This window comes from Mustelus asterias, chromosome 15 (genome assembly GCF_964213995.1).
Source record: "Mustelus asterias chromosome 15, sMusAst1.hap1.1, whole genome shotgun sequence".
In the NCBI taxonomy this organism is placed as follows: domain Eukaryota; kingdom Metazoa; phylum Chordata; class Chondrichthyes; order Carcharhiniformes; family Triakidae; genus Mustelus; species Mustelus asterias.
In genome coordinates this window covers 63,887,264-63,903,105 of record NC_135815.1, presented here as the reverse complement: position 1 = coordinate 63,903,105, position 15,842 = coordinate 63,887,264, and the positions used below count along the sequence as shown (strand labels likewise).

General features: G+C 41.2%; 1 protein-coding gene across 3 annotated transcripts in view; it reads right to left on the bottom strand.

Annotated features, from left to right (window-relative positions):
* Window positions 1-15,842, bottom strand: part of ezrb (ezrin b) — a 297,539-nt gene that overhangs the window by 190,933 nt on the left and 90,764 nt on the right. For all 3 annotated transcript variants that reach the window (XM_078229989.1, XM_078229987.1, XM_078229988.1), the window contains exon 4: window positions 9,647-9,742. In XM_078229989.1, coding sequence (XP_078086115.1) covers window positions 9,647-9,742 — 96 coding nt within the window. The remainder of the gene's footprint in view (window positions 1-9,646; window positions 9,743-15,842) is intronic.

Sequence of the window (15,842 nt, the reverse complement as noted above, 5' to 3'; positions counted from 1 at the left end):
AAATGGATTGGAAAAATAGGTTAAAAAGCCAAGACAGTTAGGTCAGTAATGGGCAACCTATATTCTCTCTCAGTGGAGGGCCATATGCCACCCATCTGAGTTCTGAGTGTGGTCAATGAGGCATTTTGTTGACCAGTTGCCCATATGAAGGGTTGCCACATTCCACTGATTTCCATCCGCATAGTATTTTTTGCTACTGATATACTGAAGTGATATGCAGGTAAAGCACTTCTTGAGTCGGTTGGTACGTGTCCTCAGACTTTTGTATCCTTTCAAACAGAAACAAAATGCACATTATGCTGCAAGGATTAAAAGTAGGCCAAAAGGCTGGGAAAATTTTAGAAACCGGCAAATATTAAAATAAAAAAAGTAGATAGAGTAAGCTGACAAGAAAATGTAAAAATAGAAAAAAGGTGTGGTTTCTGCAAGTATATGAAGAGGAACAGAGTAACTAAAATAAATATTGGCCCCTTAGAGAATAAGGCTGGGGAGTGGATACAAGGAAACGGCAGATATTTTGCCTTTAGAAGACATAAAAAGCATCACAATAATACTAGAAAATCAGGGGGCAAAAGGGAGGAAGGAACTTAAAACAACTAAGAAAAAGTATTAGGTAAACTAATGCCATTAAGGTTGACAGGTTCCCTGGATCAGATGGTGTGCATTCTGTTGTGAAGTTGAGTTTGTAAAGATGTAAGGAGTGTTTGTAAAGAATGTGAAATACTAGAACAACAACAGTGCGTGGTCCCTTCAAACAGCTGTTTTTAGGTTCAATGCTGGGATGTTTAAAATGCAGGCATACAGAGTACACAAATGGCAACAATTGTAACTAGGACCAAGTATCAGGGTTGCCTTGGTAACAGGCTTTGCAGGCAGTTGCATTTTGATAACGTATCAGGTCAAAGAAACTCAGCTAATAGCCTATCAGTTTAAAGAAGACACTCAGCTAAAAGGAAAGTATCGAATTTGAATTTTGCTGTTACTGTCAGCATCAACACAATCCTGATGTACTAAATGCATCGGTCATCAGGAATATAAATACACAAATTCAACTGCCTGCCTCCGGTGACTCCAGTTCATTCGCAAGTTCAGTTGGGTTCAACTGAGAACCAGCACAGAAAACCATCTCTGGAGCGATTCTCCACCCTGCCAGCAAAAAGAACAATCTCTGAAGAGAATTCACTATCTATCGAACAGGATATCTATAAATATCTGAAGAGAAAGAAGTTGGTGAAGACAAAAATAGGTCCCCTACAGTCAGAAACAGAAGAACAAAGAAATGGCCGAGCAACTGAATATATACTTTGGTTTTGTCTTCTCAAAAGAGGACACAAATCAAATGCCAGAAATGTTGGAGAATGCAAGATTTAGTGAGAGGGAAGAACTGAAGGAAATCAATATTGGTAGAGAAATGGTGCTGGGAAAAGTGATGGCATTGAAGATGGATAAATCCCCAAGGCCTGATAATCTACATCCCAGAGTACTTAAGGAAGTGGCTCTAGAAATAGTGGATGCCTTGGTGGTCATCTTCCAGGATTCTATAGACTCTGGAACAGTCCCTGCAGATTGAAGGGTAGCTAATGTCACTCCAATATTCAAAAAGGGAAGTAGAAAAAAAAACAGGGAATTATAGATCACTAAGTTTAACATCGGTAGTGGGGGAAATTCTCGAATCCATTATCAAGGAATTTATAGCAGAGCATTTAGAAAGCAGTGGCAGGGCAGCATGGATTTATGAAGGGGAAATCATGCTTGAAAAATCTGTTGGAATTCTTTGAAGATGTAACTAGTAGAGTTGACAAGGAGGAACCAGTAGATGTGGTATATTTGGACTCCCAGAAAGCGTTTGACAAAGCCCCGCACAAGAGATTACCGTGCAAGATTAAAGCGCATGGGATTTGGGGGGGGGGAGGAGGAGGAGGAGGATGATAGGTATTGAGATGGATAGAAAACTGGTTGGCAGATAGGAAACAAAGAGTTGGAATTAATGGGTCCTTTTCAAATTGGCAGACAGTAACTAGTGGGGTGCCACAGGGATCGGTGCTGGGACCCCAGCTATTCACAATATATATTAATGATTTCAATGAGGGAACAAAATGTAACATCTCAAAGTTTGCAGATGATGCCAAGTTGGGTGGGAGGGTGAACTGTGACGTAGATGCAGAGATCCTTCAGAATGATCTGGACAGGTTGGGCGAGTGGGCTAATCAATGGCAGATGTAGTATAATTTGGATAAGTGTGAGGTTATTCACTTTGGAAGCAGAAACAAGGAGGTAGATTACTACCTGAATGGCTATAAATTGGGAGAGGAGAGTATGCAGCGGGACCTGGGTGTCCTTGTGCACTAGTCACTGAAGGTAAGCATGCAGGTGCAACAGGTGGTAGAGAAGGCAAATGGTATGTAGGCCTTCATTGTGAGAGGTTGAGTACAGGAGCAGGGATGTGTAGTTGCAACTATACAGGGCCTTGGTGAGGCCACACCAAGAGTATTGTATGCAGTTTTGGTCTCCTTTTCTGAGGAAGGACGTTCTTGCTCTCGAGAGAGTGCAGAAAAGTTTAGCAGACTGATTCCGGGGATGGCGGGACTGATGTCTAAGGAGAGATCGACTCGGTTAGGATTGTTTTTGCTGGAGTTCAGATGAATGAGGGGGGATTTCATAGAGACTTATAAAATTCTAACAGGACTATGATTAGACAGGGTAGATGCAGGGAGGATATTCCCAATAGTGGGGGAATCCAGAACCAGGGATCACAGTGTGAGGATTCAGGGTAGACCATTTAGGACGGAAGTGAGGAGACATTTCTTCACCCAAAGAGTGGTGAGCCTGTGGAATTCATTACCACAGGAAGTAGGTGTTGCCAAAACAATGAATGTATTCAAGAAGTGGCGGCAGGATGTAGCACTTGGGGCGAATGGGATCAAAGGTTATTGGGAAAAAGCAGGATTAGGATGATCTGAGTTGGATGATCAGCCATGATCGTAATAAATGGCGGAGCAGGCTTGAAGGGCCAAATGGCCTTCTCCTGCTCCCATCTTCCATGTTTCTATGCAAGTCAGAAAGACCTTACAGATTGAGAAATCACCAGAAAAAAACTCCAAAGCTTCCATGCCATCTGGTTGTATATATTTTTTGAGAGTGACTAAGATTCTGTTATTAGTGTTTTGGTACTGAATAGTCCTCGTCTTTATTTGACCAGCATTTCAGTCAAACCATCCTTTAATTAAAATGGTACTTGGTTAAATAAAAGAATTTGTTAATTATTCACTTAAAGCGAGTGTCAGGTCTTTATATTAATGAACCTTTAAACGTTAATGTAGAACAGTTAACACCTTCCCAAACACCAGATTACGAAGCGAGGGGATTAACCTCTGCAACATAACAATTCCAAGGTCTTAAAAGAAATTACTGGAGAGAATAGATGCATTGGTTGTCACCTTTCAAAATTTCCTAGATTCGGAAAAGGTTCCAGCAGATTTGAAAACTACAGATGTAACTCCCCAATTCAAGTCAGGAAGGAGACAGAAAGCAGGAAACTCTGGGCCAGTTTGACTGATACTTGTCATTGGGAAAATGCTGGATACCATTAAGGTAGTAAGCATGATATTTAGAAAATCATGTTGACTTTGCTCAACTGTATGAGAGGAAATTTGTTATTGACAAATTACAGTTTATTAAAGATGTATCAAGCAAGATGGATAAAGGGGAACAGTGTACTTGGATTTCCAAAAGGCATTTGATAAGATGCCACACAGAAGTTTACAACACAGGATACGAACCAGGGGTGATACTAGCACAGATAGAGTTATAATTAGTAGAGTGCCACAGGGATCACTGCTGGGCTTCAATAATTTACAATCTATATTAATGACATGGATGAAGGGGCCAACTGTATTGTAGCCAAATTTGCCGATGATACAAAAATAAGTAGGAAAGAGCATTCAAAGAGTCTGGAAAGAGATACAAATGAGTAACTGGGTAAACATTTGTATTACGATGTGGGAAAATGTGTGGTTGGCCACCTTGGCTGGAAAAATAGGAAAAAAAATTTTTTAAGTGGTCAGGAACTACAGAATGCTGCAGTGAAGGGGGATTTGGGTATCAGTATATGAATCACAAAGTTGTCATATAGGTACAACAAGTAATTAGAAAGGCAAACAGATTGGCACCCCTTATTGCAGAGGGGAGTGAAAAGTAGGGGAGTCTTACTATAACTGAAGAGGGCATTGGTGAGACTGTATCTAGAGAACTGTGAACAGTTTTAGGTTTTGCTACTTCAGGGTAATGTTTGTATTGGAAGTAGTTCAGGGAAGGCTGGCTCGGCTAATTACTGGGAAGGGGATTTGCCTTGTGAGGAAGAAGGTGAGCGGATTAGGCCTATACTCTGGAGTTTAGAAGAATAATAGGTGATCTTATAATAGTTGTTTTGGCTGGGTGGGGGCGGGGTGGTTAACCAATTCGACAAAGAGAATGTTTCCCCTTGTGGAAGAATCAAGAATTGGGTGTTATATTTTCGGAATACGGCGATGAGAAGGAATTTCCTCTTTCAAGAGGGTTGTGAATCTTTGCAATCTGCTTAGGGTCCATTACTCATTCTATTTTTTTTGTAGGCTATCTGGACTTTGGTGCAGAGACCAATATTAGAAAATTTACCAACATGTAATTTGGCAACAGATAATTTGGCAATAGATCATTTTAAATTTCAGGATGATTGATAGGCTGGTGAAAGTGACATGAACATGGCAGATGGCGATCAAAAGAGAGAAATGTGAAGTGATGCACTTTAAGAAGACTAATGTGGAAAGATAATGGCAAGATTTTGAAAAATCTGGATGAGCAGAGACATTTTGGCGTCTATTTGCATAAAGATGACATGGTAAGCAACTTAAGCTGGTTAAAAAGTCTATGGTTACTTAGGTTTACAAATTATACATTAAAACAGAAAAGATATCATTCTGGAATTTTATGAAGCACTACTTGGGCCTCAGTTGGATTGATGTGGACAAATGTGAAACATCACATTTCAGGAAAACTGCTTAACACAGGTATAGAAGAAGTTTAGAGAAATCATAGATTGAAATCATAGAAACCCTACAGTACAGAAAGAGGCCATTCGGCCCATCGAGTCTGCACCGACCACAATCCCACCCAGGCCCTACCCCCATCCCTACATATTTTACCCACTAATCCCTCTAACCTACGCATCTCAGAACACTAAGGGGCAATTTTAGCATGGCCAATCAACCTAACCCGCACATCTTTGGACTGTGGGAGGAAACCGGAGCACCCGGAGGAAACCCACGCAGACACGAGGAGAATGTGCAAACTCCACACAGACAGTGACCCAAGCCGGGAATCGAACCCAGGTCCCTGGAGCTGTGAAGCAGCAGTGTTAACCACTGTGCTACCGTGCGGTGCATCAGAGATGATGGGCTTCTGTAATTAGGAGTCTGGTAAAGTCTGGACTGTTGTCCTCAGAACAGAATAGGTGAAGAGATGCTTAAGCAGAGACATAGATAGAGTCATTGAGGTTTACAGCATGGGAACAGATCCTTCGGCCAACTTGTCCATGTTGCCCTTTTTTTTAAACCCCCAAGCTAGTCCCAATTGTCCACATTTAGCCCATATCCCTCTATACCCATCTTACCCATGTAACTGTCTAAATGCTTTTTAAAAGAAAAAATTGTATCCGCCTCTACTGCTACCTCTGGCAGCTTGTTCCAGACACTCACCACCCTCTGTGTGAAAGAATTGCCCCGCTGGACACTTTTGTATCTCTCCCCTCTCACCTTAAACCTATGCCCTCTAGTTTTAGAATCCCCTACCTTTGGGAAAAGATATTGACTATCTAGCTGATCTATGCCCCTCATTATTTTATAGACCTCTATAAGGTCACCCCTCGGCCTTCTACGCTCCAGAGAAAAAAGTCCCAGTCTATCCAGCCTCTCCTTATAACTCAAACCATCAAGTCCCGGTAGCATCCTAGTAAATCTTTTCTGCACTCTTTCTAGTTTAATGATATCCTTTCTATAATAGGGTGACCAGAATTGCAGTATTCCAAGTGTGGCCTTACCAATGTCTTGTAACAACTTCAACAAGATGTCCCAACTCCTGTATTTAATGTTCTGACCAATGAAACCAAGCATGCCGAATGCCTTCTTCACGGCTCTGTCCACCTGTGACTCCACTTTCAAGGAGCTATGAACCTGTACCCCTAGATCTCTTTGTTCTGTAACTCTCCCCAATGCCCTACCATTAATTGAGTAAGTCCTGTCCTGGTTCAATCTACCAAAATGCATCACCTCCCAGTTATCTAAATAAACTCCATCTGCCATTTGTCAGCCCACTGACCCAATTGATCAAGATCCCATTGCAATCTGAGATAACCTTCTTCACTGTCCACTATGCCACCAATCTTGGTGCCATCTGCAAACTTACCAATCATTAATACAAATGACAAATAACAGTGGACCCAGCACCGATCCCTGAGGCACACCACTGGTCACAAGTCTCCAGTTTGAAAAACAACCCCCTACGACCACCCTCTGGCTTCCGTCATGAAGCCAATTTTGTATCCATTTAGCTACCTCACCCTGGATCCCGAGAGATTTAATCTTATGCAACAACCTACCGTGTGGTACCTTGTCAAAAGCCTTGCTAAAGTCCATGTAGACAACATCAACTGCACTGCCCTCATCTACCTTCTTGGTTACCCCTTCAAAAGCTCAATCAAATTTGTGAGACATGATTTTCCACTCACAAAGCCACGCTGACTGTCCCTAATCAGGCCTTGGTCTCTAAATGTCTGTCGATCCAGTCTATCAAAATACCTTCCAACACCTTACCCACGACAGATGTGAGGCTCACCGGCCTGTAGTTCTCAGACTTTTCCCTGCAACCCTTATTAAACAAAGGCACACTATTTGCCACCCTCTAATCTTCAGGCCCCTCACCTGTGACTGTCGATGATTCAAATAACTCTACTAGGGGTCCCACAATTTCTTCCCTAGCCTCCCACAACGTCCTGGGATACACTTCATCAGGTCCCGAGGATTTATCTACCTTGATGCGCTTTAAGACTTCCAGCACCTCCTTCTCTGTCATATGTATATGCCTCAAGACATCACTATTTATTTCCCCAAGTTCCCCAACATGCATGATTTTCTCAACAGTAAACACTGAGGAGAAATATTTTAGGATCTCACCCATCTTGTAGATCCGCACATAGATGACCTTGTTGATCCTTAAGATGCTCTCTCCCGAGTTACTCTTTTGGCCTTTATGTATTTGTAGAAGCTCTTTGGATTCTCCTTTGCCTTATCTGCCAAAACAATCTCGTGTCCCCTTTTTGCCCTTCTGATTTCTCTCTTAACTCTACTCCTACACCCTCTATACTCTTCAAGGGATTCACTTGATCCCAGCTGACTATAAATTGGAGAAGTTGGGAATGTTTTCTATGGAGAAGAGAAGATTGAGGAGATTCAAAATTACAAGTGGTCTGGACATGGTAGAAAAACTCTTTCCATCAATGGAAGGATCAAGAACCAGAGAAAAGAATCACCAGAATCCCCACAGTGCAGAAGAAACCATCCAGCCCATCGAGTCTGCACCAACTCTCAGAGTATCTTATTCAGGCCCTCTCCCCTGCCCTATCCCTGTAACCCCACATTTAAGGTAAGTGGCAAAAGATGAAACGGTGATATGAGGGAAAGTTTATGCGCTTCCTGTGTGTTGGTGGCAGCTTCAATCAAGGTATTCAAAGGGAAATTGGATTATTAGGAAAGGGAGAAAGAACAGGTTAAAGGGAAAAAGTGCAGAAATCACACCAAGTGACTGGCTCCTTCTGGTCTGAATGTTGTAACCATTCTGTAATTAATGATTTCTAAAAGAAAGTGGATGGACACTTGAGGGTAAAATTTCTGGGGCTATGGGGATGTAGTGGGTTAATGAGACTGACTGGATTGCTCTCCAGAGAGCTGGCATGGTGTGGGTGGGCTGAATAGTAGTATGCAATTATTGCTCGATGACTTAAGATAAGAGATTTTGATCTGGAAAATACTTCCTCTGATGGGTGTGTCATTAAACAGATTTCAAAGATTTGAAATCATTGGCAAAAGACCTTCAAAAGCACTCTTGACTCGAAAAATAATCTATCACTCTTTGTTCTCTGTCTCTTAGCACCAAAGAATGGTGAGCCTGTGGAATTCATTACCACAGGAAGTAGTTGATGCCAAAACATTGAATGTATTCAAGAGGCGGCTAGATATAGCACTTGGGGTGAATGGGATCAAAGGTTATGGGGAAAAAGCAGGATTAGGCTATTGAGTTGGACGATCAGCCATGATCGTAATGAATGGTGGAGCAGGCTCGAAGGGCCAAATGGCCTCCTCCTGATCCTATCTTCTATGTTTCCATGTTTCTCAGAATTCTATATCCGTATTGGCACTTTTCTTTTAATCGGGATCTGGAATCGGAACATCAGAAGTTTCAAAAATCAGCTGAGTCCATAAATCATCCTAAAAGGGAGATGGACAGATATATGATTATGCGGAACTTAGGGTTACGGACAAAAAGCAGGCATGTGAGACCAAGCATGACTGTTGTTTCAAAAAGAGGCAGCAGAGGCATGATGAACCAACTGGCCTACTTCAGTGTTATAAAATTCTATGATGACATGAAACTCAAACAGATTCAGGAGGACATGGACTGGGAATGGGAAGGGATAAGACAGATGTGAGATGATGCAATTTTGCAACAAGAGAAAGGCAATTAATAGTACAGACACTAGGGTGGGAATGTATACAAATCTTTGAAGGTGGCTTGACAAAGTGAGAATGCTGTACACACACAGAAGAACGTTATGCTAAACTTTTATTTAAAAAAACACTGTTAAGTTGGAGTAATTCAGGGGGCAAATTTTAGCCATGATGTCAATATATTAGGAAGGAGGCAAAAAAGATTCCATGATACAAGGAGAGCCAGGTTGCAATTAGTTTTGGAATGTTTTTGCAAGGAGCAAGCACACAAGATTGGCTGAATGGTCTCCTTTTCTTCTGTAAATTTCCTTGGCTCTATCCCTCAAATCAGCAAATTGTGTTTTATTGGGAAATGGCCAAAGTGAGATCTCAACTAATTCAGGAAATACTATTATTTGTCAACAATTTAGAAATATTTTTTTAAATGGAGGGCAGAGTAAAAGAACAAAGTTTTTCCTCTTGGTTTGTGTATTTATTTATGTACTTAAATATGGAGGTGTAGAGCCAGTTTCTTTCAAGTTGCACAATTCAGTTTATCACCAGCACTGCAAATTGACAAATTTTTGTTGCATTTAGTTACTCTGGACCCAGCTGCGAATCCACATTCATAATGGCGACCATTCTTTAATAGACTTACAGCCAATGTCTTACTTTGCAATAAAATACTGAAATGCAACATTCTGTAAAGTAAAGCATAAAGTCATGTGCTATTTTGATGATAGGAAAGGGGAGAAAAATTTTAAATATACTACTTTCTCCCTCCCCACCATCCCAAGACAAAAGGAAAGCTTCTTATTTTGGACATTTGAATGAGGAATCAATCAGGATTCATAAGTGATTTCATTAAGAAAAATCAAAAGGTTTGATCTTAATTGTCAAAGCACACCTACCTTTTTATCAAGTTTTAACCAGTTTGGATACCCCTTGTTGTCTGTATACTGGAGTCCAAAATACCAGATCTCTCGTAGGCCAATTGTTTTGACCACCTGTGGAAGAAGTGTACAAATTCTCACTTTAAAATCTAAATTATTTTCGTCACTCACAGGATTCGAATCAGTAAATAACTACATTTGACTGGAGGTCCGAGATTTGTCATGGGACAACAAGTAAAAAAGGCAGCATCAGGTCAAAAGGAATTTAACTGTACTCAAGTTTCAAATGATGTGTAATAGAGTGCATATTGGAGCTACATTAGCTAATTTTGAAACAAACGAAGATGTCTTTTGGATGAGACACAACAAAACACTATTAGTAATGGGTGAAAAATGTTCACAACTATCCAAGGGAATAGTAACAGCAGTATAAAAGGCTTCTTTACTTTAGTAAACATGAGAATCACACAATGGTGATTTGGAAACAGTCTCTGAATCGGTAAATAACAAACAAGCCAATTAACCAACAGGTCTGGGAGTGATACGTTTCCATTAAGAGTACTGAAGATGATGTTGTTTAGGAGAGGGTGTACTGCTGTCTGAAAATATTTTAAATACCATCCCTTTTTCATTCAACAAGAGAGATCTAAAACAGGTTCAAACATTGACTAATTTGCAAATAGATGAAAGATCATAACTACATTTTGAAACCACATTCGAGTTAGGGTCATTACAACGCAGAAGGAAGTTACTTGGCCAACCAAATCTATGCCAGTTCTCAGTAGAAAAATCCAGTCATCCCCATTCCCTCACTCTATCCCTGTAACCTTGCAAGTTTATTTCCCTCAAGTGTCCATCCAAGTTTCCTTTGGAAATCAGCGATCATTTCTGCTTCCACCACCCTCGTAGAACAGGAGCTCCAGGTCAATACCATTCACTGCGCAAATAAAGTTCTTCCTCACATTCCCCCACATCTCCTGCATACAACTTTAAATCTGTATCCCCTCGTCCTTGTATGATCAGCTAATGGGAAGAGCTCTTCTTCATTTACCTTCTCTAACCCGGTCATAACCCTGTCAAAGATCCTCCCTTCTAAAGTGTGGTGACCAGAACAGGATGCAATAATCTAGTTGGGGTCTAACCAGTGTTTCATAAAAGCTTCAGCATAACTTCTCTGCTTCTGTACTCAACACTTCCATTTATTAAACCCATGATCTTGTATGCTTTACTAATTATCACTGTGTCCTAACCCTTTCAAATGTTGTACAAGAACCCAGAGGTCCTACACATTTTAGAACTGTGTTGTTTAATCTACATTGCTCCCCTCTATCCCTTCTGCATATGAAGCGGAGGTGGATTCCCTCCTCCAAGAACAAACACCTAACCACTCAAAGGAGTACCTCGCCTCATAATCTGTAAAAGTGAGTGTGAAGTGGTATGATCTGCTCTTCAGCAAATTTTGGTGATTACATCAAAATAACTCCCCGAAACTCTGCCTAAAGTCAACAAGTAACAAATTATTTATCTAACTAACAGTGAACAAGTTAACTAAACTATTAACAAACCAAATAAAACGTGATTCTAATGGAATGCTGTTCAGATAAATACAATTCCCACTTATTAACAAAAAAATTGAATTTAGTCACACGCGAAATAATAACCGGGTTTTGTCTCTTCTGGAATATTCTGGGCCTTCTCTGTTGATTCTCCTGTCTGAAACTTCTGTCTTTTTTGGTACCTTCGCTATCAAGATGAGGCTTTGAGCTAATAGCTATGAGCTGTGGCAGATGCTCTCCTCCTCTGTTGCACTGAACCTTCCTTTTATATCCATGATGACATCACAATATCCCTCACAATATGATTGATCCTAGATTACCAAAACCATCAAATTTAAATTTAATAGGTTCTTCGTATCTAAGTGCCTGATTCAAATTTGATTGGCAGAATTCAAAAAAATTCAAAAGCCTGAAAACCTGTTGCCTTGGTAACCCTGCTGCTTGGCCTTCTGATACAAATGTTCTACTTTTGGCACTCTTCATGTACTTGCATTTTTTTTAACTTTCTGGGCACGGAAAAAAAACCCCACCTTTTAACAGATAATTTTACAAACACCAATTTTGCAACAATATGCATCACCTTACTTCTCTATATTAAATTCCATCTGCCCATTCTGCGAGTCTATGGCCCCCGGCTGTCCATTGGTATCATCCTCACCAACGGCCATTCATCCAAGTTTATGATCAGCAAATTTTGAAATTCATTTGTATTCCATAATCCAAATAATTTATACATATTAAAAAAGCATTGACCCATAAGGAATTCCATTTTCTACCATCCTCCAGTCTTAAAAACAACCACTTTCCATGATGCTGTTTTTTTGTCATTAACCTAATTTTTATCCAAACTGATATTGACTATCTTTTTTACATTAAGAAACAACTATGACAGAAGGCTTCTCCACGGGGTCTGTGTTTGATGCAGATCTCAAGGCAAATGTTAAAAAAATCAAATACTTGGCACAAAATTGGTAGAAGTATATAGTTTTAAATGATATAGTCAACGTACAAAGTTCCACTCTAACTTAATCATAGAAACCCTACAGTGCAGAAGGAGGCCATTCGGCCCATCGAGTCTGCACCGACCACAATCCCACCCAGGCCCTACCCCCACATATTTTACCCGCTAATCCCTCTAACCTACGCATCCCAGGACTCTAAGGGGCAATTTGTTTAACCTGGCCAATCAACCTAACCCGCACATCTTTGGACTGTGGGAGGAAACCGGAGCACCCGGAGGAAACCCACGCAGACACGAGGAGAATGTGCAAACTCCACACAGACAGTGACCCGAGCCGGGAATCGAACCCGGGACCCTGGAGCTGTGAAGCAGCAGTGCTAACCACTGTGCTATCGTGCCGCCGTGGTTTATGTTTCAATATGCTGAGGATGCAGAGGATGTCGAGCCAGTTTTTTGCAAGTTTCCTAATTCAGTTTAATCAGTAGTACTGCAAATAGAAAAAAAACTTCCATTGCATATGGTTTCCTGGGCCCAGTTACAAATCTACATCTTTGATACATAATGCACTGCCGCAGTCAATATAATATTTTGCTACAAGATACAACAATTATAACATTTCATTTGATGTTGCATAACGTTGAGAAACGAGGTCAGAAGTTTCAGTTCCCAGCAGGCCTCGGGTCTTTTGCATATGCAGCACATGCGAAATGGTCGCACACGTGAAGTCTCATTGCAAAAATCTGGTCAGGTGACTTAGAACCGGGGACCATTCCAGAGAAGGTGCCCTGGGTAGCAGGACACTGGGGAGGTGGGGTGGTGGTGCTAGCGGGCAGCGATTGATCGGAGAAGAAAGCTGCAGGCAGAGACAAAGACATGGATCAGAAAAAGGTCCTAGAAGTAAAGCTAAAAGGATGGAACAGAGAAATAAGGTGTTAATTAAAGAGAAAGAGCCACAAGGAAAAGACTTGAAGGAGAGTGGGTTTGTACAAAGTCCTGAAGATCTGAGAGGGTAGCCAAAGGTTGGGTGGCTCCATGCAGAGCAGTAGTAGTATTCTGCTTGTATTCTGGCCAATGGATCTGAAATTGTGCTTGGAAGGTGAAGTTTGAGTGTACCTGGAGATCAAAGGGAAAGGAATATTGAAGAGATTAAAACTCTGTGGTGGATCCTGTCAGTTGTCCAAGTGGAAGTGACATTTGGAGAGTTCAAATGTGGAGTTTGCCTTGTGATAAAGGCAAAGTTTCTGTGGTACTGGTTGACTCATAATGTAACAAACATTTGGGTGGGTTGAGAAATCCATGGAAGCAGCTTTGGTTGCATCTGTTACTTACTTTGGAATTTTCAATTACAAGGGGGCACAGGTTCAAGGTGAGAGGGGGAAAGTTTGAGGGGGATGTGCGGAGGCAGCTTTTCACGCAGAGAATGGTGGGTGCCTGGAATATGCTGCCAGAGGAAGTGGTGGAAGCAGGCACATTAGCAACATTTAAGAGGCATTTGGATGGGTACATGAATAAAGGAGGAAATAGATGGATACGGACTGAGTAAGTTTTTTTTTAGTTAGGGCATCATGATCGGCACAGACCTGGGGGGCCGAAGGGCCTTTCCTGAGCTGTACTTTTCTTTGTTCTTCTAATGTGGTGTGTCTAACCATAGTTTGCCTGTTAATTCACTTATCCTGAATATTTTAGTACAAGACAGATATTGAAAATTGCTTTATCTTTCTGAATTTGTACATGCTGGTCCCAATATTATTGGGACGAAGGAATAGCATTTGAATCATCTTATGCTTGCATTGTGATTTTTCCCCAACCTTTGTTAGGTATTAATATCGTTCATTATTAGTTTAATTAATATTTTTTCGGTGTTTAAAGTTCATCAGCATATTCCTGTGATCGGTTCAGTAACTTTCCTCCATAGTTTCTAAAAAAAAAACACAAGTTAGGATCCATCAAGCCTGGCTTCACTCTGGGATCTAACTCATCCAGTATCAGTTGGGATCATAACAATGCTCTATTTTGATTGGTTGGAGTTAGGAAAGAAGGGGGAGGAATTCCAACTTAAAATTAAAAATCTTCCTCCCATGTCCATATGTCTCATCATACACTTCACCCCCCAACATCAGCACCCCATCCCCAAGATGCAGTGGCTCAGTATGGTATATAGTTGAAAAATAATAGCACTGAAGCTTTATTTTGGGATAGTGCAAGAATTCAACAGGATATTTTATTTATTAAAAAAACTGTAGAAGGGTCATTTAGACGCGAAACATTAACTGTTTCTCACCACAGATGTTGCCAGACATGAGTTTTTCCAACATTGTGTGTTTTTATTTCAGATTTCCAGCATTTACAGAATTTTGCTTTTATTTGATTTTCTTTTCATTATGGGACCAGATGCTTTTGAAGAGGTTTCAATGGAATGAGTTGAAATAAATAAAATTTGGATTCATTATGGCATGACTAATGTATATAATCACATCCGAGGATTACGTCCATCAAAAGAAGCATTGCCAAAAGGGACTGTTGCAGATGACATTGTCAAATTAAAAGATAGAATCATACAGTGCAGAAGAGGCCCTTCAGCCCATCGAGTCTGCACCGGCACACAAGAAACACCTGAACTCCCACCTTATCCCCATTTACCAGCACTTGGCCCATAGCCTTGAATGTTATGACATGCCAGGTGCTCTTTAAAGGATGTGAGGCAACCTGCCTCCACCACCTCCCAAGCAGCACATTCCAGACCATCACCACCCTCTGGGTAAAGATTTTCCTCACATCCTCCCTAAACCTCCTGCCCTTCACCTTGAACCTACGTCCCCTCATGACTGACCCTTCAACTAAGGGGAACAGCTGCTCCTTATCCACTCTGCCCATGCCCACAATCTTATGCAGCTCAATCAGATCGCGCCTCAATCTTCTCTGCTCCAACAAAAACAACCCAAGCCTATCCCACCTCTCTTCATAACTTAAATGTTCCATCCCAGGCAGCATCCTGGTGAATTCCCTCTACACCTCCTCCAGTGTGATCACATCCTTCCTATAATGTGGCGACCAGAACTGCACACAGTACTCCAGCTGTGGCCTCACCAAAGTGCTATACAACTCCAACATGACTGTCCTGCTTTTGTAATTTATGCCTCGATATCCCAAATGCCTTCCTCACCACCCTTTAGTCTTCAGAGATCTGGGGACAAACACGCCAAGGTCCCTTTGTTCCACAGAATTTCCTAGTGTCCTACCATTCATTGAATACTTCCTTGTCAAATTACTCCTTCCAAAGTGCATCACCTCACACTTTTCAGGGTTAAATTCCATCTGCCACTTGTCTGCCCATTTGACCATTCCATCTGCATTTTCTCATAACCCAAGACACTCAGCCTCACTGTTAACCACCTGGCCAATCTTTGTGTCATCTGCAAACTTACTAATCCTACAGCCCACATAGTCATCATTATATAGATGCTGTTTAAGAAATCAAACTTAGAGATATAAGCAGAGGAAGCCTAAAGGACAATAAAATCCAGGGCAAGCTTTTGAGCAAAGACAAGAAGCTGAATCTGTTATTAGGCCACAGCCATGGAATTGGCAGAGGTGATTGTAAATTGCAAAGGAGTTCTTTCTCCGAGTCAGCAAGGGAACTCCAGCAGTTTTCAATGTGATTCTGACTATATCAGCCAAGTTCACAGTCCCAAGAGTC